The sequence below is a fragment of the Camelus dromedarius genome, chromosome 1 (genome assembly GCF_036321535.1).
Source record: "Camelus dromedarius isolate mCamDro1 chromosome 1, mCamDro1.pat, whole genome shotgun sequence".
Taxonomy (NCBI): domain Eukaryota; kingdom Metazoa; phylum Chordata; class Mammalia; order Artiodactyla; family Camelidae; genus Camelus; species Camelus dromedarius.
Genome location: NC_087436.1, coordinates 19868972 through 19894581, shown reverse-complemented (window position 1 = coordinate 19894581; position 25610 = coordinate 19868972). Strand labels below are relative to the sequence as shown.

Here is a 25610-nt window from a genome sequence, read left to right as displayed (position 1 = left end):
TGAGATTTGCAGATACACACTACTGTATATAAAATAGATAAACAACAAGGTCCTACTGTATAGCACAGGGAACTATATTCAATATCTTGTAATGGCTTATAATGAAAAAGAAGATGAAAAGGAATATATATATAACTGAATCAATCTGTTGTACACCAGAAATTAACACAACATTATAAATCAACTATACTTCAATTAAAAAAAAAAGGACAGTAATGATGACTTGGGTTTTTTGTTTGTTTGTTTGTTTGATCAGCCATTCCAAGGCTTTATCCATGAGGAAGCTTTATTACCACTTTTCTTTAGGTAGAAACCCACATTCATCTCATTACTTCCATCCAGGTTCCGTTTTTCAAGATCTGAGCATCCCCCTCTTGCGAAAGTCCTGCTTCCAGGGACCATCCCACACTTCAGAAGGTATCTGTCCTGCCTCAGCCCAGAGAAGCCTGACTTCAGGGGCTGTATTTCCTGAAGGAAACTGCCAGACTCTAGCTCATATCTGAGTTCCCGAACTTGGAAAACAGCAAGAAATAAAGACAAATGAAGTGGGACGGAGCATAACACCACACTGAAAACCAAAGAGCCATCGTAAACCTCACACGCTGAACTCTGATGGAGACACATTTCAGGGTCCCCCTGCTGACTCGTTTAGTTACGGCTGGAGCAGGTGCCGCTGCCAATTTGGCCATCAGGGGGTGTCCAGGTCAGGGGTTTTCACCCTCTTTAATTCTGTCCTTCTAGTGGCCACCAAGATGTGCTGCCTTCCCTGGCACTACGGCTTGGCCCCGCCGCCCACTCTGGGAAGAGCTACAAACAGGCAGCCGCAAGTGCTTCCTTTTTTTTAAGGGTGGCAAGCAAACCAACTAATCCTCCAAGGAAAGCTAAGATCACTCTCTCCTCCATCCTATCACCAAGGGAAGGGTGTCTGTTGTGACACTCTGTTGCTACCCGTCTGACCCATCAATTTATATCACTCAGGACCACACTAGCCCCTGCAATCTGGGGATACAAGAAATAAAGACGAGTAGAGTTAAGGACTCAGACTCTCCAATCTTAATCATGGGGGATCAGAAACATTTCCAAACTGCTTAAGTCGTAATATGTCCATAAAATGAAAGAAGCCATTTTAAAAAATGAACTAGATCTACAGATGCTGATACAGAAATATGTCCAGGGTGTTAGAGCTAGCGGGTAGAGCAAGAATGGAAACTAGCTGTCTAGGGGGTTCTATTTTTGTTTTCTCAAAAATAGGAATCACTTGCTGCTCACACCACTGGGTGTAAGGTTGACAGGTGACTTTATAAAGGATGAAGCAAGCTGACAACACCTAAAACTGCTACTCAACTTCAACATCACTAAAAATGGGACAGACAGTGTGTATCCTCTGATAATCCATCTAGGAAATAGTCTTACAAAACATGTAATCAGGCTTGTTTACAACTAGCAGTTTACTGGAAATACAGGTGATTTTTTTAAAAAAAATATTAAACACAACAAAAGGGATGGAATCAGCCTCATTCAGAATGTGGGACATTCTATAGGACAGATGACCCAGTTTCTTCAACAAGTAAATGGCATTTTAGAAAGGGAAGAGGCGACAGATGAAAAGACACTTAGAGACACATAAAGCAAGTGCAAGGTGTGAAGCGTATTTTGATCCTGATTTGAACAAGGCAATTATAAAAAGCCACTTTTGGGATAATTGAGAAAAATACTGATTTTAGCCTGGGTGTCCCATAATACCACGTCACAATTGCTGGTCCTGTTAAACGCGATAATGGTTAATGCGGCCATTTGTTTAAATTAAAGTCCGTGTGTTTGTGTGTGTGTGTGTATATATATATGTATATATATATATATATAAATATTTACAAGCAAATGAATATGAGGTCTGGGATTTGCTTTTAAATACTTAAGCAAAAAAAAAAAAAAAAGAAAAGAAAGGAATAGGAAGAATGAGATGAATAAATGAAACCAAAACAGATCTTTTCATCTGTATGAAAATCGTCTAGGAGCGTACCCAAGAAACCATTAAGCAGTTAATTTTAAAGAACTGTGGGTTAAACAGAAGGGGTCATGGTAGGAAACTTTTGTTTTCATTTTACATTTTTACTATTTGAATTTTTCAATATATACATTACTTTTATCATTTTAAATGGAAATATTCTGAAGTGTAAACTTTAACACAATCTTATTATTTTTTCATTGAGTCAATGGAGTCTCCACGTGCAAAGAACCACTTAAAACGGAGGGACCCCAGAAGGGTTCGGGAAGAGAGTCAGGGCCTTCCAAGGACGCCCGTTTTACGTTTAGCACACTGCTTATCGGTGTAAGCACTGCTGGTTAGCTCAACGCAGCAACTTGAAAAAGAATCCTCTATCTTAAAAATACACCCTTCAAGTCTGGAAATTCTCCTGAGATGTGTTCCATTACAAGCATTTCCTTCTCTGATTGGGGGTGGGCTGGGGGTGGAGGGTTTCCTTTCCCTTCTGCTCTAGGAAAGGCACCAGAGCCTTGACCCACCAGAGCCTTCCTGCTGCCTCTGCTGACCTGGAGTCCGGTCCCTAACTTGGCCTCTCATTTCCTATCCTTCATTGTCATTCCCTCCACTCTGATAACTTGATCGCAAGGACAACAGGTTGAACAACAGATTTGAGAGAAAAGACTGAATCCAGCCCCTCAGTGAGATTCTTGTCATAAGCCAGAGGGAAGAAAATCATAATGACGTCTTTTGGGGGCTGTAAGAACATGAAAGTAGTAAGAAAGAGATGCACAAACAGGCTGCCACTAATCTCCATCTTCAGGAAGTATTTCCCACCGTCTAAACCCTAAACTGCCTAATTTTACACAATGGTCTGGGAGAGGAGAGGAAAACTTAGATGTCCTCCACTGACCTGAGATTTCACAGCACATCACAGAAAGGCAGTAAAAGGGCATTTACTGATGAAAGGAACATTGCTGGCTTCCCCTAACACCTTGTTTTGCCTAACGTGACCAACATGCTTCCTATTTTTTCTGACACCGCCCCCAGCCCCCACCCCAATCACCTCTTCTACATTGCAAATGTGTCCCAGACTCCACTACATTAAACCCTGCATATTCGAATTTCATATAAATCTGTTTTATTTGGGATCTACGCTTCCTTAGCTTTAATTAATATCAAAATATACATGAATCATGTACCAATTAGGGTGTCCTTGGATTGACTGGGGAAAAAATGACAATACTCATAATGCAGAGAAACTAAACCGCAAGAGATGAGGTCAAATAGCTGAACTACAGTAACTATTTGACATTTTTAACTGATCACTGCAGGAAAGGAAGACAGAAGCCAAATGATAAACGTAACCAGAATGCAACGATAGAGTTTAAAAGCTGGCCAACAATTTTCCGTGGTAATGTCTGCATTTTTATTTATTTAAAAAATTCACAGTTTACTAGGATGCCCTCCATGCATATAGGATGTTGTTAACTATTTTAGAGAAAGGAGGAAGTAAGGATGTATTCTATTTTGTATGCCAAAGTATTTTCAAGGAACTGCACATTCTTAAGGCAACAGGATTGAAATGTTCATAATTTTATTGGTTTACAACTGTCCGAGGAACCACCTCCCCTAAACACACCACTAGTTAGTATCTCTGCAAACAAAACTAAATTCCACCAAATGCTACCAGACCCAGTGGGATGGATAGCTGCTAATTGGCTCCTTTGGAGAAAAACATGTTCTCTTTATAGGCAATAATGTTACTGGAATACAAGAGATAATAAATGCGTGTACAATGCCTGCCATGCTGTAGATGGAAGCTGTTGGTAGTAGCTGTCGTAGTAATAGTCGTGACAATAAACTCTGGTCATACCCTCCAAAGCAGAAAACTTACCATCGGAGCAGATGTAAATGTAAACAATTGACACCACATAATAAATATGCAGCTTGGGACCTGGCCCAGCACGGCAGGTTGTTACTGGAGCCAAGAGGAAATAAACTTCAGCAGGAATCCACCGTGCTATTCAGGTAGGTCCAGCTCAGCCTATGCAGAACTCTGATGGCCAATTTCAGCTCGGCAGGGAAAAGAGAAAGACGGGAAAGATGGAAGGGGGAAGGAAGAAGAGGGTGGAGGTGGGAACTGGCTGAGGCAGGGCTGGAAGTCCTCACCATGTGTCTCCAGCACCCAAAACCATGTGGAGACAAAGTATAATCCAGTAATTATGTGTTGGACTGTAATGAGATTAAGAGGAAAGACTGGGTCAAGAGAGTATGAAACAAGGGCTAGAAATGGAAGGAAAAGGTACAGGAAGCTGCCATAGGTCCCAGCAGAAGTAGCGTTAACCCGAAAGCACACGCCTTTCACACACAATTCTGATACACACCTTAAAAGAATGGGTATGTAAACCATGATGATCACATACTCATAGAGACGTTCACAGACTCATACCTCACTTACTTCCAGAGCGAATTTTGGAGCAGCTTATATTAAAAGTGCATGCAGTGTGACTACCTCATTAATAAAGCACTACGACCTGTATCAAGCTATTTACAATGGACGGGATCTGCCCAAGGGAGAGAGATGGTCTTCAGGTTTGATAGTGAATTTTAAGAAGCAACGTTTTAATTTAAAAATAGAGGGGGGAAAAAGGTTTCCTTTGAGTTGATAGACAAATAGAGTTAAAGAAAGTGAAAGGGAGGAATTATAAAGCAAGGAAGAATCTAGGAGCTAATTCCCCACCAGCTCAGCGTACAATTGAGAAAACTGAACTGAGCTGTGTGCTTAACAGTCCCTCTGCTCATTAGAGGCAGGGTGGGGACTGCAGCCAATCTCCTCACTTCCGGTTGGTCCTCTACCCTACTGTCTGTATATAAATCCACCAAACAACAACAAAACTTCACTGAGCTAAAAAAAAAAAAAAGTCATGGAGGGTTTTAAGTAAATTGCTGTAACTCAAGGTAGGCATTTTTTTAAACAAATGTAATTGTTTTGAGGGCTGTGAAATCAAACTTTGCCTTGTCATATCATAGGTGGCAATTTGCAGAAAACCGAGACAATCTGCAAGTGGGTAGTTTCTGCAACCAGACCTTTCCACACACACTGAAGGAGTGTGATGCCACGTGGTCCTCAGTGTGCATCATCCGTGCACCCTCACTGTCCCCTCTCTGGGACTGCCCACCTACTAGTGCGTCTCTGTGTAGGATGAGCCATGGTTCTTCCTAACAATATACATGGATTCAGTATCTTTTCATGGAATTTCTTGGGAAACAAAAAAACTACGTTGGCAATGGATGTCACTGGGTCTGCCTGCTGTTACTGACACTGATATAACAAATGCATATTTTAGCAACTCAATAAAACGAAGAGAGAAGTCTGGTGTTTAGAGGTAGTCTAAGTTTAAATCACCAGGGAAATAAAGCTGAGATCACCAACAGATAGTTCTGAATCTTGATTATTTAAGATCAAGTGAATGTTCTGAGGAAGCCCTGTACGTGCTCATTCCCAGGTTATGGCTCTAATATGATGGACCTAATGAGTGTCCGAAGAGGTGACCTCACTTGCTGGACTTTCTATGCTTTTGCAATAATATTAATAACATCCCATAATAGGAATGAAAACAGCAGCCAGAAAACCCTATCTATTGACCCAGGAAATACTCTTAGCTCTCGGCCGTATAAGACCAGCTTGCTTCAAAACATATTTACATTTTATTCAGGAGAATAAGATGCTTTGGAGACACTCCGTCGGAAGCTCTCTTTGTTATTTCTTTTAACCAGGAGCCTGGCATCGGGGGCTCTTGTTGGCCTTCTACAAGAAACTTTGTCTTTAAAATAAAAACCGCTTATTTTATTCTGAGCTGCAACAGAACAGTAGCTTCAAAGAGAACTGAGTCAATGTGTGACATTTATCTTTAGAGCGAACGGACAGCATCCTCTCTCTACTGTGTCCCCTTTCAGAGGAGCAGTGTCGCATGTGCTGGGGCGCAGGGTCACATGAAAGAAACCTCCCCCCCCAATGTCACCTCTCTCTTGCAGGGGGAAAGGCTCTCCAGTGGTGGACCCTCTAAGGAATTAAATACGCCATGACCCGGCACCAACCGAATCCTGTTCAAAAAAGACGAATAAGGCCAAATCTAAAAGACACTCTTTTTTTTTTTTTTTCTAATGGTTTGCACTTCCCTTGACCTAAAGAAGGTCAAAGAAACGCTGGTGTCTAAATGACTCAATACGGGACTGGCTTTTCTAGCACATCTCGCTTTGTAACTCTAAAATCAACTTTAAATGTCCTTTATGCCACATTTTGAGGAAGAGCTTTAAAATGTAAGCCCGACTTGAAATCAGGATGGTGTGTACTTTATTTTGGTGGATTTCTTTTTTTGGGGGACGGGGGACTATTACTTGTTTATTTAAGTCATAAGGCAACAGAAGCCCTTTCCTCTACTGTGAGAAGCCAGTCTACCTACCTATTTTTGAATTAAACTAAGATTTCTCTCTAAGGAAAGGAGAAAAAAAGAGAGAGAAACGTTTAGAAACATGGGTGAGAGCTCACACTGCATTCCCATAATGCTTTTTAGGTAAAGCCAGATCCAGCCCCCAGGTTGCCCTGAAACCAGTAGTACATAGAAGGGGAGGGGAGGTGGCAGACAGAGAAGACCCACCTTCTCTTCCACTCCTCAGATTTAAAAACCAGTGGTCCAAGTAACACCAATCAAATCATCTCTCCATGACACAAAGATGAACAGCAAAATCAGATACTCTATCAACTTCTAAACCCATAAACTAGTTGGGATGCTGGGAAGCGATGACGTTCATTGTCGGTGAAACGTGCGCAGAGGCAGCACCCCCTTCTCCTAGTTCCAATCCACGCAATAAGAAACGGAACTTGAATTTAGGAGGCGCCCACAGAGGCACACGGAACATCCTTCAAAGGGTCACCTCAAGAGCCCTCGTGCTTTTCTTGGCAGCGATCTTGCCTCTAGCGTGAGTTTTACAAAATGAATGATTTTTTAATGCAATTGCTCCATCAATGGAGCTGCTTCACCACGTCTTGGATTGTAAAGAGAAATATGTGGAAAATAGGAGGCGTAGGTCCCTGTCAGTCAGCAAGGTGGGGTGGGCAGAGCCCCATCTAAGAAGTTCATTCCCTCTAGTGAGACACTGACACGGACTAAGCACATTCAAACCAAAAAGGGGGCACATCTTGTCCCTGGGATGTAGACCCTACAACAAAATAGACAAATAGTTTACCCCACCCTGGAAGCTCTTGACTGCTCTCTCCTCTTCACATGCAGCTGGTCATTTAAGTGAAAAGATTACACTTCATAACTATTGCTGGTTATGCCCAAGACACTTGAAAAAGACAAAGCCACTACAGTCTGCCTTCCGGAGACAGTTTGATCAGTTCCCTCTTTCCAAGTCTTCAGTCCACTAAAGTCCATTATTAATTTTGTATAAGCTTTTCCAAGTAACTAACTCTCCAGGTGAATTTACAGTATAAACACCATTAATATACAGTTACTTAATAAGCAGATGGAGAATATTTATAAAGTTACATTTTATGTATATAGCCCTCTCTCCCTTTCTGCTGGTACCCCTAAATGAAATCTCTACAAACCAGGAGTGATTTATTCCCTTGCAGTATTAGTCCGCTCCCTCCACTTGTCTCCTTGTTTCCTAATTTTAGCCATTTCTCTCTTTATTTCACCAGAAGGCAGGTGAGAAGTGAAACTCAGAATTGATAAACATTTCAGGGTTTTATTGACACTTCAGAAACCCTGGAGTGAGCGTTTTGGATCGCTTAAGGAATCGTAAAAGTTCCAGATATCCATTTTCCTAGTTCTGTTCTGCTGTTTACACAAGTTATGTAGTAATTGTAATGAGTGCACAGAGCTCACTCAGCGATTTAGATGGAAATCTGTCATGAATGCCTCAGACTGATGTTAGCTGTGATCATTCAGTCAGTTACTTGCCATTCTAAGCCCTCATCATCAATACGGCTGCAGACAATCAAAAGCTGGTTAGACACACCCAATGGCAGTGTTTATACTGATGAGGACACACATGGCCCACTTCCTGTCCCGGTCTGGCAGGATATCCTCAAAAGATATCTGAAATTCCATACATCCATCTCTGGGACACTGCCTTTATCACTGGCACCGTTTAAAACAAACCAGTACAAGAAACGATGTTTCCACTGTGAGAACTCAAGTGACTAAGTTTCTCCCTCAGATGGATAACTGCGAATGTCAAGGCTCTATACGACAGCCACTTCTCCTTCGGAAAGACCATCTCCACAAGAAAAACCCATGATTCACATTTTCCACATGTGCATTCCTTGAGAAACTAGTTGGATTGGAATAAAATAGAGCATTTGCAGGAAATGCTTTGATTATGTCTGAATGACAATATTCTTTAGAGTTCTTGGAGGACGAGGAATTATAGAAGAACAGGCCAAGTAAAGAAGGCTTAAATTCCACCCCCCCCAAAAAAAGTAATAAAAATGCTAACTTAAAAGTATACAGTGTGCTAAATTAAGGCAGAGTAGTGACTGATGACACAGAAGTCCTTTTGTGAGGGACACAGTAGAACGGTAAGCTCTCTCTTGTCAACTGTTTCAAAAGCAGTGAGTTCTTTCCCCTCTCTGCTCAGTGATGCCATGCACTCCATGACAATGATGCTTTGATCTTCCCCCATTAAACAGATCTTGTATGGACCTAGCCTGAACCTGGTAAGGAAAAAAACCCCCTCATTTATCTGAAAGGGAGGAGTACTGCATGTCTCTAAGATTATTCATCACCTTTCAAAAATAAAGCTATCGGTGAAGTCTTTGTGTCATACCTACATGAAGGACCCCTACGCTGCTTACTGGAAGTATTCTGTTGTGTGCCTGCTTTTTTATTCCTGCCTCAGATCAGATGGGCAACCCAAGCTAAGCAGGCAATGAAAAAGACATCACCACTGACAGGCAAAAAGACATCGCAACGGACAGGCCAAGACTCGCGTGATGATGGAAATGAAAGAATCCATACCTGAGTTGGAGGGTTTAGAAACTCTTCCCTTGGGAACCGGGAGTAACAATAATTCCAAGGACTGTGGCGGTGGCGGCGGAGGGGGTGGAGGTGGCGGCGGAGGTGGCGGGGTTACTTTTTCTTGCTTCTTCTCTGAAGGCGGTGGCGGTAGAGGGTCCTCAGGCACCAGTGATGATTTCTCAGCCAGAAGGGTCCCGGCAGCCCTTGCTGCGACCTCTTTCAGTAGGGCCGCCGAGGAGGTCATAGAAGCCAAGGAAAGGAAAGAGCTGGCCGGGGGCGGGTGTTCCTGGCCAGGAGTCAAGCTTCTCTCACTGACTTTCTTGGATAAAGCTGCCAGGGTGGAACTGGCAGACTGGGAGCTGAAAGGGGAGGAAAAGGACTCAAAGCGCATGGTCTCCTCCGTCCTGGTGAGAGATTTGTCCTGCAGAACTGCGTTGGCTGCAGCTTTCAGTTTTAGGATGGCTGAATCCGGGGACAAGCCGCAGGTGGTGGTTGAGTTTGGCAACCACTTACCTTGGTTCCATATAAAACGGTTACTTGGAGTGTATTGGTCATTCTGTTCCTGCTTCTCGGCCAGCTTCCTGGCCAGCACGCTGAGCTGCTGGGCATGGTGGGACGGTGGGGAGAAGGAGAGATTGGAGCCAGCATTCACCGGAGACTCCACCCTGCCGTTGGCCGTGGCTGGGGCATCGAGTTTGAGGGACCCAGCCTCCAGCAGCCGCCTCAAGTTGCTGCTCAATGGCTTCGCGGAGCCTGGGGGGTCCTCGTCACACAGAGAAGACGCGCCCGGGGAGAGGTGATCTTGACAATGCAGTGGGTCTCGGAGGACCTCCCCGTCGAGCGCCACCAGCTCCAGCGTGTGGCTGCTGGGAGTGGCGCTTCCCAAGGAGGTGTCGGGGGAAGTGGACTGCTCCTGGATCCGGTCCTCCAGAGACAGCTTATAGTTCTCCTGGACTTCTCCATAGGATGCTTCCGACGGAGTCTCTGAAGAGTTCCCATACCAGTGCTCTCCTTCACTGAGCTCTCCCTCCGCCTCTTCCTGCCTACTAACATCTGGGGGAATTAAGAAGATCACGTTTACTTCCAAAGCGAGCAACAAGCAAGCCCGAAGACACGCAAATGGAGCTGTGCCCACGCTTCCTCACCCCTTCCACCCGAGAACCACCTGAAAGACAGCCACGACCATAGAGCACGGCAGGAGCCGAGTCAGATCGTCCTGGCATAAGCCTGAAAGAATGCTGAGAGAGCCAAGGTAGGAACACACCCACCTCGTCCATACGTTCATCATTCTCATAATCATTCCAGATAAGTTGAAAAGGAGGAAAGAGAAAAATGGATCTGGGAAAGAACTGGATGCAGAAACCACTAGCTTCAATGATGGGGGAAAGTGGAAAGAAGCTTGTACCCTGGTTTAAAAGAAAAAACAAAACCAGCATGATATCTCAGTATCTTTAGTTTTGTGTCGGAATTAAAGGGGCAGCCTGGCCGAGGGGGAAACATGGTTATGAGACCCAAGACAGTGAGAAGCCACTTCCTCACTTTCTAACTCCATGACCTCAAGCGACTCGCTTAGCTGGCTTGATTAAAAACGCAATTAACGTTTTTAAATTCATTAAAACATGTAAATAATACCTGCCTATTAGCTCTTAAAACAACTTCACAGAGTTGTTCTGAAGCTTCAATCATAAGAAACATGTGACCATGTTTTGAAAACAGTCAAGTACTATATAAAAATGAGATCTCACTAGCAAACACCATCCACTTTCCTGATTTCTCAATGTGACTCTCTCCCACCCTGTGACGCTGCCTGTTTGAGAGTCCTGGATTTGAGTCCCCAACATGCCTGCCATCCCAACACAGGTAGTGATTAGTAATTTGTTCCCTCACTCCACTGAGTCTCCTTTCTTAATTTTCCATCCATCAGGTTATCTCTCCACCACTTCTGCCCTCACTGTCCCCCAGGCACCAGTCAGTTAGAACACTGCCAGCCCAGAAGCACAAGTGGGTTTTGTCACTTTTCTCCCTTTGCTCAAAATATTCCTTCTATCTGGAATGTCTTTCCCCAGAAAACTGGACTGTCCAACACTGCCCATCCTTCAACCCTCGGCTCAAAGGATTCTTCCTCACGACTCTCCCTAGAACTCTAAGTCAGAATTCACCTCTCCTCATTCACTCACTCACTCACCCATTCAACAAACAATGAGGGACGACCTGCTGCTGGTCAGGCATGGTTCTAGATTGTTCTAGACTGAGCAACGTTGGCCAAAACCAAAATCCTGCCTTCTTAGAGCTTACGTTCCAGTGGAGGAAGACAGACGTTAAACAAAATGAATAAACTAGTAAATCATCTAGTAAGCCAGAGGGTGATAAGTGTTACAGAAAAAGATCCAGAGCAGGACAAGCAGAATTGTGGGTAATGCGTTAGGAAGTGAGCTTTCATTTTAAATCAGGTGGTTCAGAGTGAGGCTTCACTGACATGGTGACATGTGAGCAAAGACCTGAAAGATTTGAACAGTTTTTCATGCAGCAGTCCCTGGGAGAGTGGCCCAGGTAAGGGGAGTGGCTGTAAGCTCAGTGATGTGGGTGGGAACTTGCCTGGCATGTCCGAGGACCAGCAAGGACACCAGTGTGGGGAGAGTGGAGTGAAAGTCAGAGAAATACTGAGAAAGAGAGAGAGGTGTGTGCTGTAAAGGAGGGAGGCTGTGCGTATCAGTAGGAGATTGCAAACTACTGAAAGGTATTTTGCATCTGGTGAAATTGAGAACCACTGGAGGGTCCGTGACATCATATGACGTTTTCAAAGGATTGTTCAGGCTGCGTGTGCAAAAGAGAACACAGGTACAAAGGTGGGAGCAGGGAGACCAGCTCAAGGCGACTGCAGGTGGCGAGAAGTAGCCCGATCCTGTGCATATTTTGAATGCAGAGCTAACACTCTCATTTTTTTAATACTGATTTTATATCACTGTCAATGATCTGTCTACTATCGGCCTACCTTCTGAAAAAATAAGTGGTGGGGTTCCTTGAAGGCAGGGATTGTGTCTTATCATCTGCATATCCCACGCTGTGCCTAGCACAATGCCTGGTCCCTAGCAGAGTTCAGTAAAGGTTTAGGGATTGAGCCAAAATTCCCCATTGTGCCAAGCTTTGCTATATAACATGCTGTTTCTTTTCTGAATAGAAATAGCCAGTAATGCACAAACTACAAGTGAATGCATTGATCTTCTCCTGCTCTTTAGAGAAGAAATGTCACAAATGACAAATTCTCTTTCACCAAGTTAAAGTTCTGCAACTCCTTCCTGAGATTCCTTATTATGTTATCAAGGAAATAGAAAATATCAAATGGAATTTGCTGGGAAAAAAAGTAGATACAACTGAATTTTCTCTGTTAAAAACAGTCTGGGTCCTTGTGACTTGCCACATTCCCTTCTTCCCACTTGATTTCAACATTTTTCATCTTCCCTGAAATCCGCGGGACCCTGAACTATTCATCTCCCCAACGGCTTCTCGTAGAGATGTGTTTTACCAAACATCAAGCAGTCAACATCAATTTCAACAATAGGGCTAATTTTATGTTCCTTTGGCAAATCACCTTTCTTGTTTTCAGATTAAATATCTCACCCTTCAGAAAAATCACCTGGGAACTATCCTATAAATAGCAAGAGAAGTAAAAAGATGGAAAAATCACTACAGTAAGAATAGTTGAAGACCTCATTGAAAAATCTCTCCTTTGATCTTTATTACCACCCACTAAAAGAACTAACATGGGAAAATACATGATTCTGAAGTAAATAATACTTGTAGATTATATTTTTGTCAAACTAGAGTAGCTCAAGATAGTCAAGACTGGTCTAGAACCTTGCAGTACGGGGCAATGAACAAGATACATAAAATCACAAAGAATTACAACCACATCCAGGCCCAGTCTTGTCATTTTACTGAGATGATTAAATACCCTAAAGTTACCTGGTTGGATCACAGACACACCGTTACTTACTGCTAACGCCGGAAACAAGAACCCAAATCTCTCAAAACCAGCCCAGGGCTCCTATTCAAAGCCCCTGCACTGTCAGCCAGACACCCTCCGAATGGCAGCGTCTAGAGGGTTCTGAGTAGCTGTCCTCTCACCCCCAGCCAGCCATCCTTCCACCCTCTGGAAACAAATCTGCAAGAGAATTCTCACTGATAAGGACGTATTCACTCTTTATTTTGAGCTAAACCATTCAAAGGTAAGTATCCATTATTCCTATACTCTCCTCTCCAGTCCCTCTCTGCTGGTGTCATCAGAAGTTGATTCAAGGGGGCTGGGTATAGCTCAGTGGTAGAGTGTGTGCTTAGCATGCACAAGGTCCTGGGTTCAATCCCCAGTACCTCCCTTAAAATAAATAAATAAATTAATAAACCTAATTATCACCCCCCCCAAAAAAAAACAGAAAAAAATTAAAATAAATAAAATAAAATAAAATAAAATAAAGCCCCATGTTTAAAAAAAAAAAAAAAAAAGTTGATTCAAACCCCTAAAGAATTCAGCACATCTACTGGCAAAGCCCCAAAGGCAAAGTTTAATTTCCTGCCCCTTCCACGTCCTCAGCGCTGGGGCAGGCGAGTGGTCAAAAACTGAGTAAGTTGTCGATTCAGGTTCTAACTCTACCAAGCAGTGATAAGGAGATCCGAACATTCAGGGATGATACAAACAGCTGGTATCTACACTTAAAGCAACTTCCCCAACCTCGCCAAAACACCAGCCCAGAACAAGCAAACAAGCAAAGCATTTCTTAAACAGACCTAGCTATGCCCTCTAAAATACCTGAATATTTCTCAACCATCCATTTCTCCATGCTTTGCAGACACAGTCACCGAGAAACACTCTCTTCTGGACTGCAAGAAAACTGAAATACTTAAAGGATATTTTTAAACTCATGGCAGGGGAGGGGATAGCTCAGTGGTTAGAGTACACGCTTAATGTGCAGGAGGTCCTGGGTTCAATCCCCTGTTAATATCCTATAAAAAAATTAAATATATAATCACCTATCCCCCCAAACAAATAAACAAGTAAACTCATAATACTCTATCAATCACTTGTCCGAAGATCTGCGACTGAAATTGAGGTTATCCAAGTAATAAACCACCGAATAATTGTAATGTATGACCTAGAAAGAACCCGAGGAGAAACATAACTGAAATTAATCTGTCATCACCTGAGGTCAAGCAAAAGGTCGGGGGTGAGGGGGTGCTCTCAGAGAAATGAATGCAAGAGAAGTGGAGACCTGTGGAGGTTCGAGAAAAATCCCTAAGAGGCTCAAACAAATACGTTTCCAGTTCATAAAACAGTGACAACAAGGATTTTCTCCCACAAATATTAACTTTGTTTCCCTTCGGCTGGGCTGCTGTTTATTTTCACATTCAGTTTCATCCAGAAAGTGCTCCTTGGTCAGGTTTGGGGGTGTGCCCCTCCAGCAGCGTCTGCAGGACCACCCTGCCCCCAGCACCTTTCCTACCGTATGATTAGAAAAGATTCTCTCCTCCGGATGCTCAAATAGAAGTATTCCTGCAATCTTGCGGATTCATTTGCCGGACATCACAAACTTTAGAACAAGCGAGGCTTGACTTTTGACTCTCTTTCACAATTTGAGAACACTGCACGCCCACCCGACCCCGACCCCGGGCAGCAAGACAGCTCCGTTTCCCCGTCTGACACCAGGACGGAACGGTGGCACGGAATCATAGGACATCGCACACACCGCCCTCCCGGAAATGCTCCCTGCGCATCCACGGTGGGTTTCACAGCTTTCCTATCTAAGGCTCCGGGGAAGCCGCTGAACCGCCAATGTAAATAATTCCCTTCTAGATACATTATTTTTAACCTCCTATTTCCATTGCTAATTTTACACCAACCTATGTCTCTGATAGCCAGGTTCACACTCATTCCTGTCAATTTTACACAACAATCTGTTTTGATGTTTTTTTCCTTTAAGTCAGAAACTCAAAGAGTTAAGAAAAGAAATGGCGTAATTACAGAACGAAAGTAGGCTTTATATATTTTGTTTCCACGTGGCAAATATTTCTCTTTTGGGGAAAACAAAACAAAACCCCACGACCTAACGTATTTATTTTTATAATTCAGTTCTCAAGCAGAGAAACTGGATAACTTGAGATCCACAACTCTTGCTGTGTTTTTTTCAACGTACTTCCCTTTCAGTTTGACAGTTTTAATCAGATGCATTTAATTGGATTGATATTCCACTCAGAAGGTTCTTGTTCAGAAAGATCAGGAGTGCAGAGAAAAAAACTTTTTAAGGAGTCATCTATTAATTTTCATGCCTTTTGGCTGAGGTTAAAGCAAGCAGAGATGGAAGCCTAAAAGCCTCACTTCTAAATCTACCCACAAACCATTCCTACAAGTCTGTCCACAGGAATCTAACAAGCCAGTTTGAAAAGAACCCAGGCTTAAATTCTCAGGACTTATCTGGAAGGAGCTGAGTCATGGTCAGTCCTCTGGCAGCCAACACCCTCTTCTTGTGACCACAGGTGTGCTCACCTGGTCCCTAACCTTCTCGTTCATTTTCACCTAAAAATCTTCCATGTTTTCCTTTTCTACTTGATACACGGCCAGAGCTAAGCAGACTGCGCATCTCTGTCAGTATTATCAGTCATACCTGGAATACCCACCTTACATTATACAACAAACTTTTCCTCACTATTTTATACAAAAGCGGTTTGTAAAATTTAAGGAGGGGTAGACAAAAAGATATTAGTAAAACTAGTGCTAATAATTGGTTTAATTCAACATTTACTGAGCATTTACTCTATTCAGGGAACTGTTCTCTGCAACAGGGAGCCAAGCCTCAGAGACGCAACAGTCTTAAAATCAACAGTTTATCATCAACATGGGAGCAAGGGTTGCACAAGCCTAAGAAACACAATGACTGGTGCCATCACGCAGCAAGAGCTGTATGTGCATAAGAGAGGGAATGATTCATTCTAGTTGCGCAGGTGGCTTTGGAAATGGACCTCAAAAGATGAAGACAATTTCAACAGACGACACTGGGGCTCACTCCTCTGCAAACCATCAGACAGGAAATAGCCCAGTCGTGGAGTAAGCTAATATTCTGCTGACTTATGTTAGATAAACGGACCTCGTGAAAATGTTTTCAGATTCTTAACTCTTCACATTTAAAAAAACACACCATCTATTGATTTGTTAAGGGCAGATCTGACCAATTACCTTACCATGCTCAGTAGTTTTGAAATCAAACCATTTGATTATACATACCCGAGGCAGGACCGTGAGTCAGTCACTTTTGTATTTCTGCTGGAAGCCCTGCCCATAGTAGGGGTAGTAGGGCTCCTGTGGTTGTAAATGACAGCCACAGTAAGTCACGTTCTTGGTCTCTGTATCAGCCGCAGAGAGGGACCCGATGTTCCTAGCTAGCATCAGAGAAGGTGTGGGAGCACCATCAGGGCTCCCTCTCATTTGCCTCTAGTCTCTTCTCAGAGGTTAGCCTCCTTCTCTCAGGCCACCTTTCCCAGGAGGCGGGAAGCCTAGCTGCATGGGTCCTTGTTTAAACTCTCAGTGAGGGACCAGGTGAGTGGTCTTTCCTCCTCTGATTGGCTGGCTGGAGGTCACGTTCCACTCCCTGAACCTATCCCTGATGCCGGAGGGCGGGCTCTATGATTGGCTCAAAGTGGGTCACGGAAGAAAGGAGAGGGAAGAGGCACCAGGAGGACAAAAGCAATGACCTCTATAATGTTTAATAAAGGTTTAATATGCTGCACATCAGGCTGTTCAGAACCAATTTTATGATTCTGAGCATAAAACATATCCTCATTTAGGCTAGTTTACCTGCCAATTTTTTAACCGTCCCTTTGTGGCCTGAAAGCCTCAGCACATTCCCCTACACCGGTTCAGAGAAAATGAAGAGACTTCCCAGGGGTTCAGGGCTCCAAGTCTAAAGTCTGAGTGACACGTGCAGGCTGGCAAATGGCTCCGCAGGACCAAGCCTCAGAGATCACTGTCACCAAACATCGATGCCCAGGGCACCCAACCACTGTCAGCGCAGCCAGGAAGAAAATCTAAGAACTGCTAGTTATTTTCAACAGCCAGGGTGGAAAAGACAACCAGATCCCTGTCACCAGTCCAGCTAGGGAAAAGGTGCCGTGAGGGCATGGGGAAATGAGAGGAAGTCTGGAGAGGATAAGAGTCCGCAGACGGAGATAGCAGGATGGCCTCCTGGTCAAGATGAGCATTTTGCACATAGCAATGCTTGCAAATGTTGTTCAGAGTGTCCATGAGTAACACAAATTAACACATCGCCCCTCATCTTCAAACTGAGTTCCACACAGTATCTAAGCCAGTTTCAATAGCCTCATATAAAGTTGCCCGATCTTCCAGGGACTGACGAAGGAACCACCTACCGAAGCTTCTCCATTACGCTGCCCATCTCAACATGAATGGCAACTCCTCCATCCCCACAACTGCTTAGACCAAAACCCGCAGCCCTCCACACTCCTCATCTAATTCATCTGTGGATTCTTTTGGTTCTGGCTTCAACATACATCCCAAATCTTACCACTTTTCACCATTTCTACCACCACCACCCTCGTATACAGCACTGCATGCCTTGCCTGGACTATGGCAATAGCCTTCCAACTGGTCGCCTTACTTCCAATTCTTGCCCCACTACTCAGCCAGTAGCCAGAATAAGCTTTTAAAAAAATTATGTCCAATTCCACTACTCCCATCCCCAAAGCCTCCACAATGGCTGCTCATGTTTCTTGGTATAAATCCAAAACCTTTACCTTGACCTCAAGAGCCTACATAATCTGTATCCCTCTGATCTCATCTCCTATTGCTCTGCCTTGCTAATAAGGTAGGCTCCTGCCTCAGAGCCTTTGCACTTGCTGTTCCTTTTGCCTGAAATCTCCCCCACCCCCTAAATAGCCACATAGATGACTCCCTTACCTCCTCAGGTCTCCTCCCAGACATTACTGTTTATTAGAATAGAAGCTCCATGAGAGAGAGAGGACTCTGTTTCACTTGCTGCTGTATCTTCGGCATTTAGAATGGTACCCAGCACCGAGCAGGTGCTCACGTATTTGTCACATGCATGAACGAGAAAGAAGAATGGGCTACCGAAAGGTAGCCCTTGTCAGTACTAGAAACGAGAACCGTTTTCAAAATTAGAAGTGACAGTTCTGTTTTCCTCATGTGACTCAAACACGGGATATGGAAGAGCCTGTTTGGCAAACTTTTCCACCAGAGCCTCCTCGGGGACCAAGAAAAGACATCAGCACCCTACGGAAACAGGGGTCCTGAAGCCGAAGCCCCTCCAGGAAGCCCCGAATTTCTTGGAGTTGTAGCTTAACATTTCAAGGGAATTCTGTGCTCCACTCTGTACTGGGGCTGTGCTTGTCCTTAATAACGTGGGAGTGTTTCTCACAAACCAGCCAGGGACATTGATTCTCCTGGAAGGGGCACCAGGTCTCTCTGGACACCCACCTGCTCTGGAGAGACATGTACCCTATTTGGAGAAGCAAGGAAGTATGAGAAGTATTCAGAACAGCGTCAAGAGCTCAACAGCAGGGTGGCTGTCATTGTTACTGCGGTAACTCCCAGAAAACAGACAGCACTCGTCCTGTGACCCCCACCTCAGAGAGGAAAGTGAAACCCCAGAAGGGGACTTGCCAGGATGACACAGCGGGCCTGCAGGACAAGAACTACACCTGTATTTGTTGAGTTTGAATGTTGTTATAGGCATTATCTTGGAGACAGAAAAGCCTAGGAGATGTAGGTCATATGTCAAGTCATTTAGGCAGAGGCCTAGAGAGGGCTGGTGATTTGTCCAAGGTCCTACATAGATTCACAGAACAGACAGGACTTGAGCTCAGATGTCCCAACCCAAAGGCCAGTACTTAGTCATCAAGTGAAGGAATAAATCCTAGAACGAGGCCTAGAACATGGTGGGCTCCCAGTAAACGCTTGTTGAATGAATGGACAACCCTGCCTACAGCCCTGAAAGTATCCCTGGCACTATGGTAGGTGTTTTAATATTCATCGGTACATTTGAGCCTTACACAAATACTACATGGTAGACTGAACCCGCTTCACTTTACAGACCAGGAAACCAAGGTCCCAAAAGGCTCACTCAATACACACACTTAGTGACAGAGCGAGGTTCAAACCCAAGCCTTTGGGAACACCTGATGGAACACGAGTAGCTTGAAAAAAAACTCATTTTTCAGGTAATCAAAAAGTCCCAAAGTACCTTCACGTAGTCAACATTTTTAAATGTTATTCTGATGGGATTTTCAACAGCACACACACTCAGACATGATGTGTGAAACATGATTATTATGTTGTAACGTGATTATTATGTTCTGAGGTGTGTCTCAGCAGTCACAGGGACTTCTTCAGCAGCCCACCCTCATATTAAGTGGCCCCAAGCAATGGTGTTCTAAGACACGCTTCCTACTTTAATAGTCCTTCTGAATTCCTTTGTTCTCTATAATGCCCTACGTAGAGACCCGTCTCCTAAATTTGTGGCTTCTTGTCTGCCGTGGCTGAGATTACAGTCATCAGGCTTATTAAAACTGCGTGCAAACTAAGGGTGAAAACCTAGTGTTGTAAGTTGAATCATATCCCCTCAAAGACACTGAAGTCCAACCCCCAGTACCAGTGAATGCGACTGATTTTGGAAATAGGATCTCTGTAGGTGGTCAAGTTGAGATGAGGTCACTAGGGTGGACCCTCATCCAGTATGACTGATGTTCTTATAAAAAGAGGAAGTTTGCACACAGAGACAGACAAGCACAGAACCAAGGCCCTGTGAAGACTGGTCATGCTGCCACAAGCCAAGGAAGTCCAGAAGCTGGGAGACAGATCCTTCCCTCGCATCTTCAGAAGGATGTGGCCCTGCTGACGACTTGACCTTAGACTTTTGACCTCTGGAACAGTGAGATAACACATTTCTGCCATTTGACTGTCTTTTGAATCAAAGGAGTACAATATCTATTTGCTTTGTCTGTATTAAATTATTGTCTATAATTGTTACATGATCTTATTGGTTAAAAATAATTATTAAAAAAAATTTTCCAGTCACTGAAGCCATCCAATTTGTGGTACTTTGTAATGGCAGCTCCAGAAAATGAATACAATTAAGTTTGAATGGAGGCCTGGGACTTTTTTCTGGGTCTGTTCACCTCTGGATTCCAAACCATAGCCTTCGTTGGTATGCTAGTTTTTGTATGAGCTGGGTTTTAACTGCACAAAACCAACCACCTTGCCACTCAATGTGAATGCCTCGGAGGCTGCAGAGATTATAAACAGACAAAAAGATTACGTTCACCTCTCTCTAAACTTTAGCCAAATTTCTTTCAAATGAAATATTTTGAAAACGACATTACAGACTCATAGACATAGAAAACAAACTTAAGGTTACCAGAGGGAAAGGGGGCGGGAAGGGATAAATTGGGAGTTTGAGATTTGCAAATACTAACTACCGCATATAAAATAAACAAGTTTCTTCTGTATAACATATGGAACTATTTTCAGTACTTGCAGTAACCTATAATGAAAAAGAATATGAAAAGGAATATATGTATGTATATGTATGACTGAAACATTATGCTGTACTCCAGAAATTGACACAACATTGTAAACTGACTATGCTTCAATTAAAAAACATTTTTAATAAATTTAAAAAAACATTAACGTATCAAAATTAAAAAAAAAAAAAAACAGGGAAAAAGACATTACGCACAAGAAGTCTTCTATTACTAAAGCAACTTAGAAATCTCCAAACCAAAAAAACATACTCATCACCACACATGTTGTGGCAAATTAATAAGAAAGGGATAGTTGAAAATATAACATGAATCTACTGGCCAAAAGGCCACCCTGGAAACCAAAATAGTCCTGCCTAGTCCACGGATTGATTCCTTGCTGTGTCACTCTCGCATGCACCTCCGAGTTACAAAAAGCATATAGAATCTGTCCCCTCAAGCAATCAGAAGTAAATTTACCATGGCTACCATGGCGTTATCAGAAAAATTGTCCGCTAAGGCTGATAAATTGGTCGATTATCTGCTTCCTTGACTTTTATTTCCTCTTGTATAAATGTTTTCATCCCAACATTACCAATACCTGTTCTAAGATGAACGATAAATTACCAAACTACTGGAATCACCAGGAAATTCTTAATAGATCAAAAAAAGAACTTAACAACACCAACAAAAAGCCATAACGACATAATAACGCACTCTGTAGCCTAAGAACTGCACTCGGTAGAGAGATAAATGGCTACTTAGTAAAATCTTAGCTTATACATAAAATGATACATTTCTTTGTGGGCACATTTACCAAGTGTTGACATCACACACCTTGGAATGAAACATACCACGGTCATAATCATTCTCATTCTGCCTGCCAATAGAAAAGTTCACACAGTAAGTCCCTTATTTACTAAAAATATTTGTCTATCCAGAAGGAAAAGAGCCTTGGGGGATAAGAGATTTAGCAAAGGAGAGGAGATGAAATTGCTTTTTATTTAGTGATTAAATACATGTAAAACAAAAGCTGCTTTCTCTGCAGCTCCCACCACCTCCTCCCCTACACATACACACACTCACAAAAGGATGTTGGTGCTCTGGAATTGTGTGAGCATATTTCTTTGGGTTATGCATGAGAATCCATGACACCACAGGACACTGATTACAAGGACAACCCTAACTCAAAGTCAACTTTAAACACTGATTTAGGCCAACCGTTTTAACCTTTACTCTGCCCAGGCTTTGTGCCAGGGCTGCTATCAAGCAGTCAAATGTACTCTTATTTGTTATCTCCCTCTCTTTTCCCTGCCTACCTTCTGGCACACACACACGAAGTCAATGACAGAAGGCCAGAGGACAGTGAAAACAACAAAACCCATATGCAACCAACAAACTTGGGCAATCCCAAGGGCCAGGATACCCTTTAGCTAAATTAACAGCCCCTTAACAACTCAGAGTCCACTGGTTTTGTCCACTTAATTCTCTTCGAAGAATTTCAGGGGTGATTTCCTTTCTTCCTGGACTTTGTGGAGGCATGCCCCTTGCAGTTTCACCAAGAAAACTTTGCTAAATCTTTCACTTGAAAGAAACCTGGCACTGTTTTCTAGTCGTCTGTCACCATGAGCAACACTCCAGAGGAGACAACACTCATTCCACTTCCCAACAAAGCTCATTGCTTCTGGAAATGCATCACATGGCAAGGATGAGGTCAGGGACTATGTCTACTGCTAATTCAGATGAAGGGTCAACCCCAAAGTAAATGCTCAACAATAAAAAAATCCCTCTGACATGCATATAGGTGGCCCCAAAGAGACCACGGCCATTTCCTGGGAGTGACCTCTTACATTATTCGAGAGTAACTTCTTACACTGTTCCTATGTCAGTTCCTCTTGTTCTTAACCTTCTGGGCGGGAGGAGTCAAATAAATTGGGGATCTATAAAATTCTGTATTTGAATAAGCACACCACTTCCCTTTCATCGTATAGAACTCAGAACTGTCTGCAGCTCACAAGCTGCAATATTCTCCCACTATTGTAAGAACTGAGTAAACTAGCTTATCTTCCACCAAAAACTGGTATTTGAAAAAGGAGGCTGGAAAAGTACAGGGCAATTTAAAGCTTTCCTTTGAAAAGCTTTTTGATATAAATATTCTCAACTGCTCAGGCTTTGTTTTCAATCTACATGTTTTGAAGTGACTTAGAGAAAGCCAGATCCTTTTGGTATTTCCACGCTAACGTCAACGGCAGCGAATCCTGTAAAGCACGGTCGGCAGTCTTATTCTGTGAACGGCCAGACAGTAAATATTTTAGGCTTTGTGGTGCACAGACGGTCTCTGTCCCATATTCTTTGTTTTCTGTTGTTGCTGTTGCTTTTTTAAACAACCCTTTAAAAATGTGAAAACCATTCTTAGCTTAAGGGGCTGCACAAAAACAGGCCAGAGTTTGCTGACCCTTGCTCGAAAGAAGAGGTTACTTTTCTTTACAATAAAAACAGAATGGTGCTGAAAACAGTATTGGAAACTCAGACAGATGGCAACAAGTTTCATCACCATCGTCTTAATCCAGCCACTTGTGTGAGTCACTATGTGCCTCTGCGCTTTGGTTTCTTCATCTGTAAAATGAAGGGTTAGGATAGATCAGCAGCTTATAAATTTATACACACCCTCTAAAGTCCCCTAGGGCCCCAGGGAAAGGTGTGGTCGTGTGGACCCAAAGCTACCTCCCACCCCAGCACACACTTGACCTGCAGCCTGGCTCTGATCCTTTCTATACGCTGGAGCTCTCCTTAAAGAAAAAGCATTCCGTGAAATTTTTTTTCCCTCTTTAGTTTTAAAAACACTGTATTAGATGATCTAAGGGATGTTCACGGTGCTCTTCCTCCATGAATCCATTATTGGATAGCCAATCCTTTTCCAATCATTTTATTGCGAAGTGTCAGGTAGACAGGAAAGGATTTAAAATCCTATACTGATGTATCTGAAGGGCGAGAAACAAAAACAAGAAAGAGATCTTATTCCAAGGGGGCCACCTGTGCTTATTCAGATGTGTGGAAATCTACCAGCTCGCCATATCAGAGGGTTCCCAAATCCCATGCAGGCGAATGAGAGTTCATTCCTGCATCTCTCTGCTTAGGGCTCTGGGAAAAGCAGGGTGTTTTAGCAGTGGACAGAGCTCAGAGCTCTGACTCAGAAACCTGGTTCCAGTCTGAATTTGGAGCTTACCAGGGATGTAACTCCTGATGTTTGTTTAACAAAAACTGGAGAGCCTACCAAGTACCAAGAGCACAGACTGGGTGTTAGGACCACAGAGATGAAACAGACAGATGTGAGGCCCTCTGCCCTCATGACTCAGATCCCTAGTCTATAAAGCAGGGTGATAACACGTGCTTCCTCTCCCACACCCCATGGTCCTGCAGAGATGGCAAAGCTTGTGTAAACAGCAGAGCACAGACAACACTAAACTAAGAAACTACAGATTCTCTTCTTTTTAAGTACATGACATATGTGCCACTTCAAGAATTTACCAAATGGATAAAGTGAGGCCACAATAGGTTCTGCCTAGTTATTAAAAAACAAAAAATTCTAGAACATCAAGCAGCATAGCAAAACCAAAAGGGCACAAGCCTTGTCACCAGACAATCCCACTCAAATCCCCCTCGGCTGCCTCCTAGACCCTCCTGCCATCGACAGGTGATTGTCTCATTTATAGACAGAATACTGATACCTGCAATTTCACAGGGCTCTCGTCAAGGTAAATTAGAACCATGTAAGTAGAGCACATGGCACGGAGTTAGCACGCAGTGAATAGTTTCCCCGTTTCCCTCCCTCCCGGGCACCTAGAAATCTCAGCTGGGAGAACACTGTATTTAAAACAGCAGAGCTTACCTCAAATTTGTTGATGTTGCTACCCAGCTCTATATCATAATCACCTCAACCAAAGAACACAGGAAACTTCTGGTTGTTATGAGCATGGAATCCAGATGTAGAATATGCCCAGTCATCAGGAAAATCTTACAGTCTTGGCACAGTTTGAGGACAGAGAGGGAGAGAGCGGCAGCCAGTCACAGAGGGGAGACTCTACAGTCTGGAATGTGCCACGGATGTCCAACCACAAAAGTGCGCCCTTGCATTCAGACTGTGGTATCCCCCTGTGGTGCCGGCCGTGGCCTCTGCTCTTCTCAGCAAGTCTCCTCCGGAAGCATGTGACCTTCTGCAGTCATCTCTAAGCCACATCTATGGGAGTGTCCGTGGCCCAGTTCATCACCTCCACCCAGCCTAGTTCAACAATTCAAGCAAAGCAATTGCTCATTTCTGAGATAAGAAGACAGCAAGAGATGTTCCCCCAAGTCCTTTCTACCTCTAAAGTCCTTTGATTCTGCGCCCTATTCTTAGCTTCTTCATTCACTGATTCAACGATGCTTATGGACTACTTCCTGTGTCTTTGATTCCGTGACCCATGCTTAATTTCATTCATTCTTCAACAATGTTTATAGAACACCTCCCATCTTTGATTCTGTGACCTGTTCTTAATCTCTTTCATTCATTTATTCAACAATATTTACTGACCACGTACTATGTACCGAATATTGTTACATGCAAGAGTGTACAAAAATGAGTAAGGAATAGTCCATGCCCATAGAAAGCTCACAGTCAACAAGGACAGAGATGAATAAGCAGTTACAATGTAGCAGGACTGGTATTATGAAAGACCCATGGGAACCAGGGGAAGGGATGCCTGATTCTGCCCAGTAGGTAAGACAATGGTAGCAGAGGACAAGGTGCAGGAAAGACTCCTCAGAACTGAGTGTTGAAGGATAAGAAGAAGGTTATCAGGCAAATCAGATGAGTTGAAGACTTCCCATAGGGAAAAGAATACACTAAGGCATGGAAATATAAGTATGGTGGTCTGCAAAGCAGATCACTCAGTATGATTAAAATAAGGGATACATAGGAGGGCAGAAGAAAGGGGGCTCAGATGATGAAGCATATTCTATACTTTGCTAAGAAGAGCAAACTTTCTCCTTCCAGAGAATGCCTAAAAGATCCTACATAAGGA

General features: G+C 43.3%; 1 protein-coding gene across 3 annotated transcripts in view; it reads right to left on the bottom strand.

The window, feature by feature from the left end:
- ZNF827 (zinc finger protein 827) overlaps positions 1 to 25610 on the bottom strand; it is a 170234-nt gene that overhangs the window by 127190 nt on the left and 17434 nt on the right. For all 3 annotated transcript variants that reach the window (XM_031465236.2, XM_010982657.3, XM_031465263.2), the window contains exon 2: positions 9013 to 10065. In XM_031465236.2, the coding sequence (XP_031321096.2) occupies positions 9013 to 10065 (1053 nt within the window). The remainder of the gene's footprint in view (positions 1 to 9012; positions 10066 to 25610) is intronic.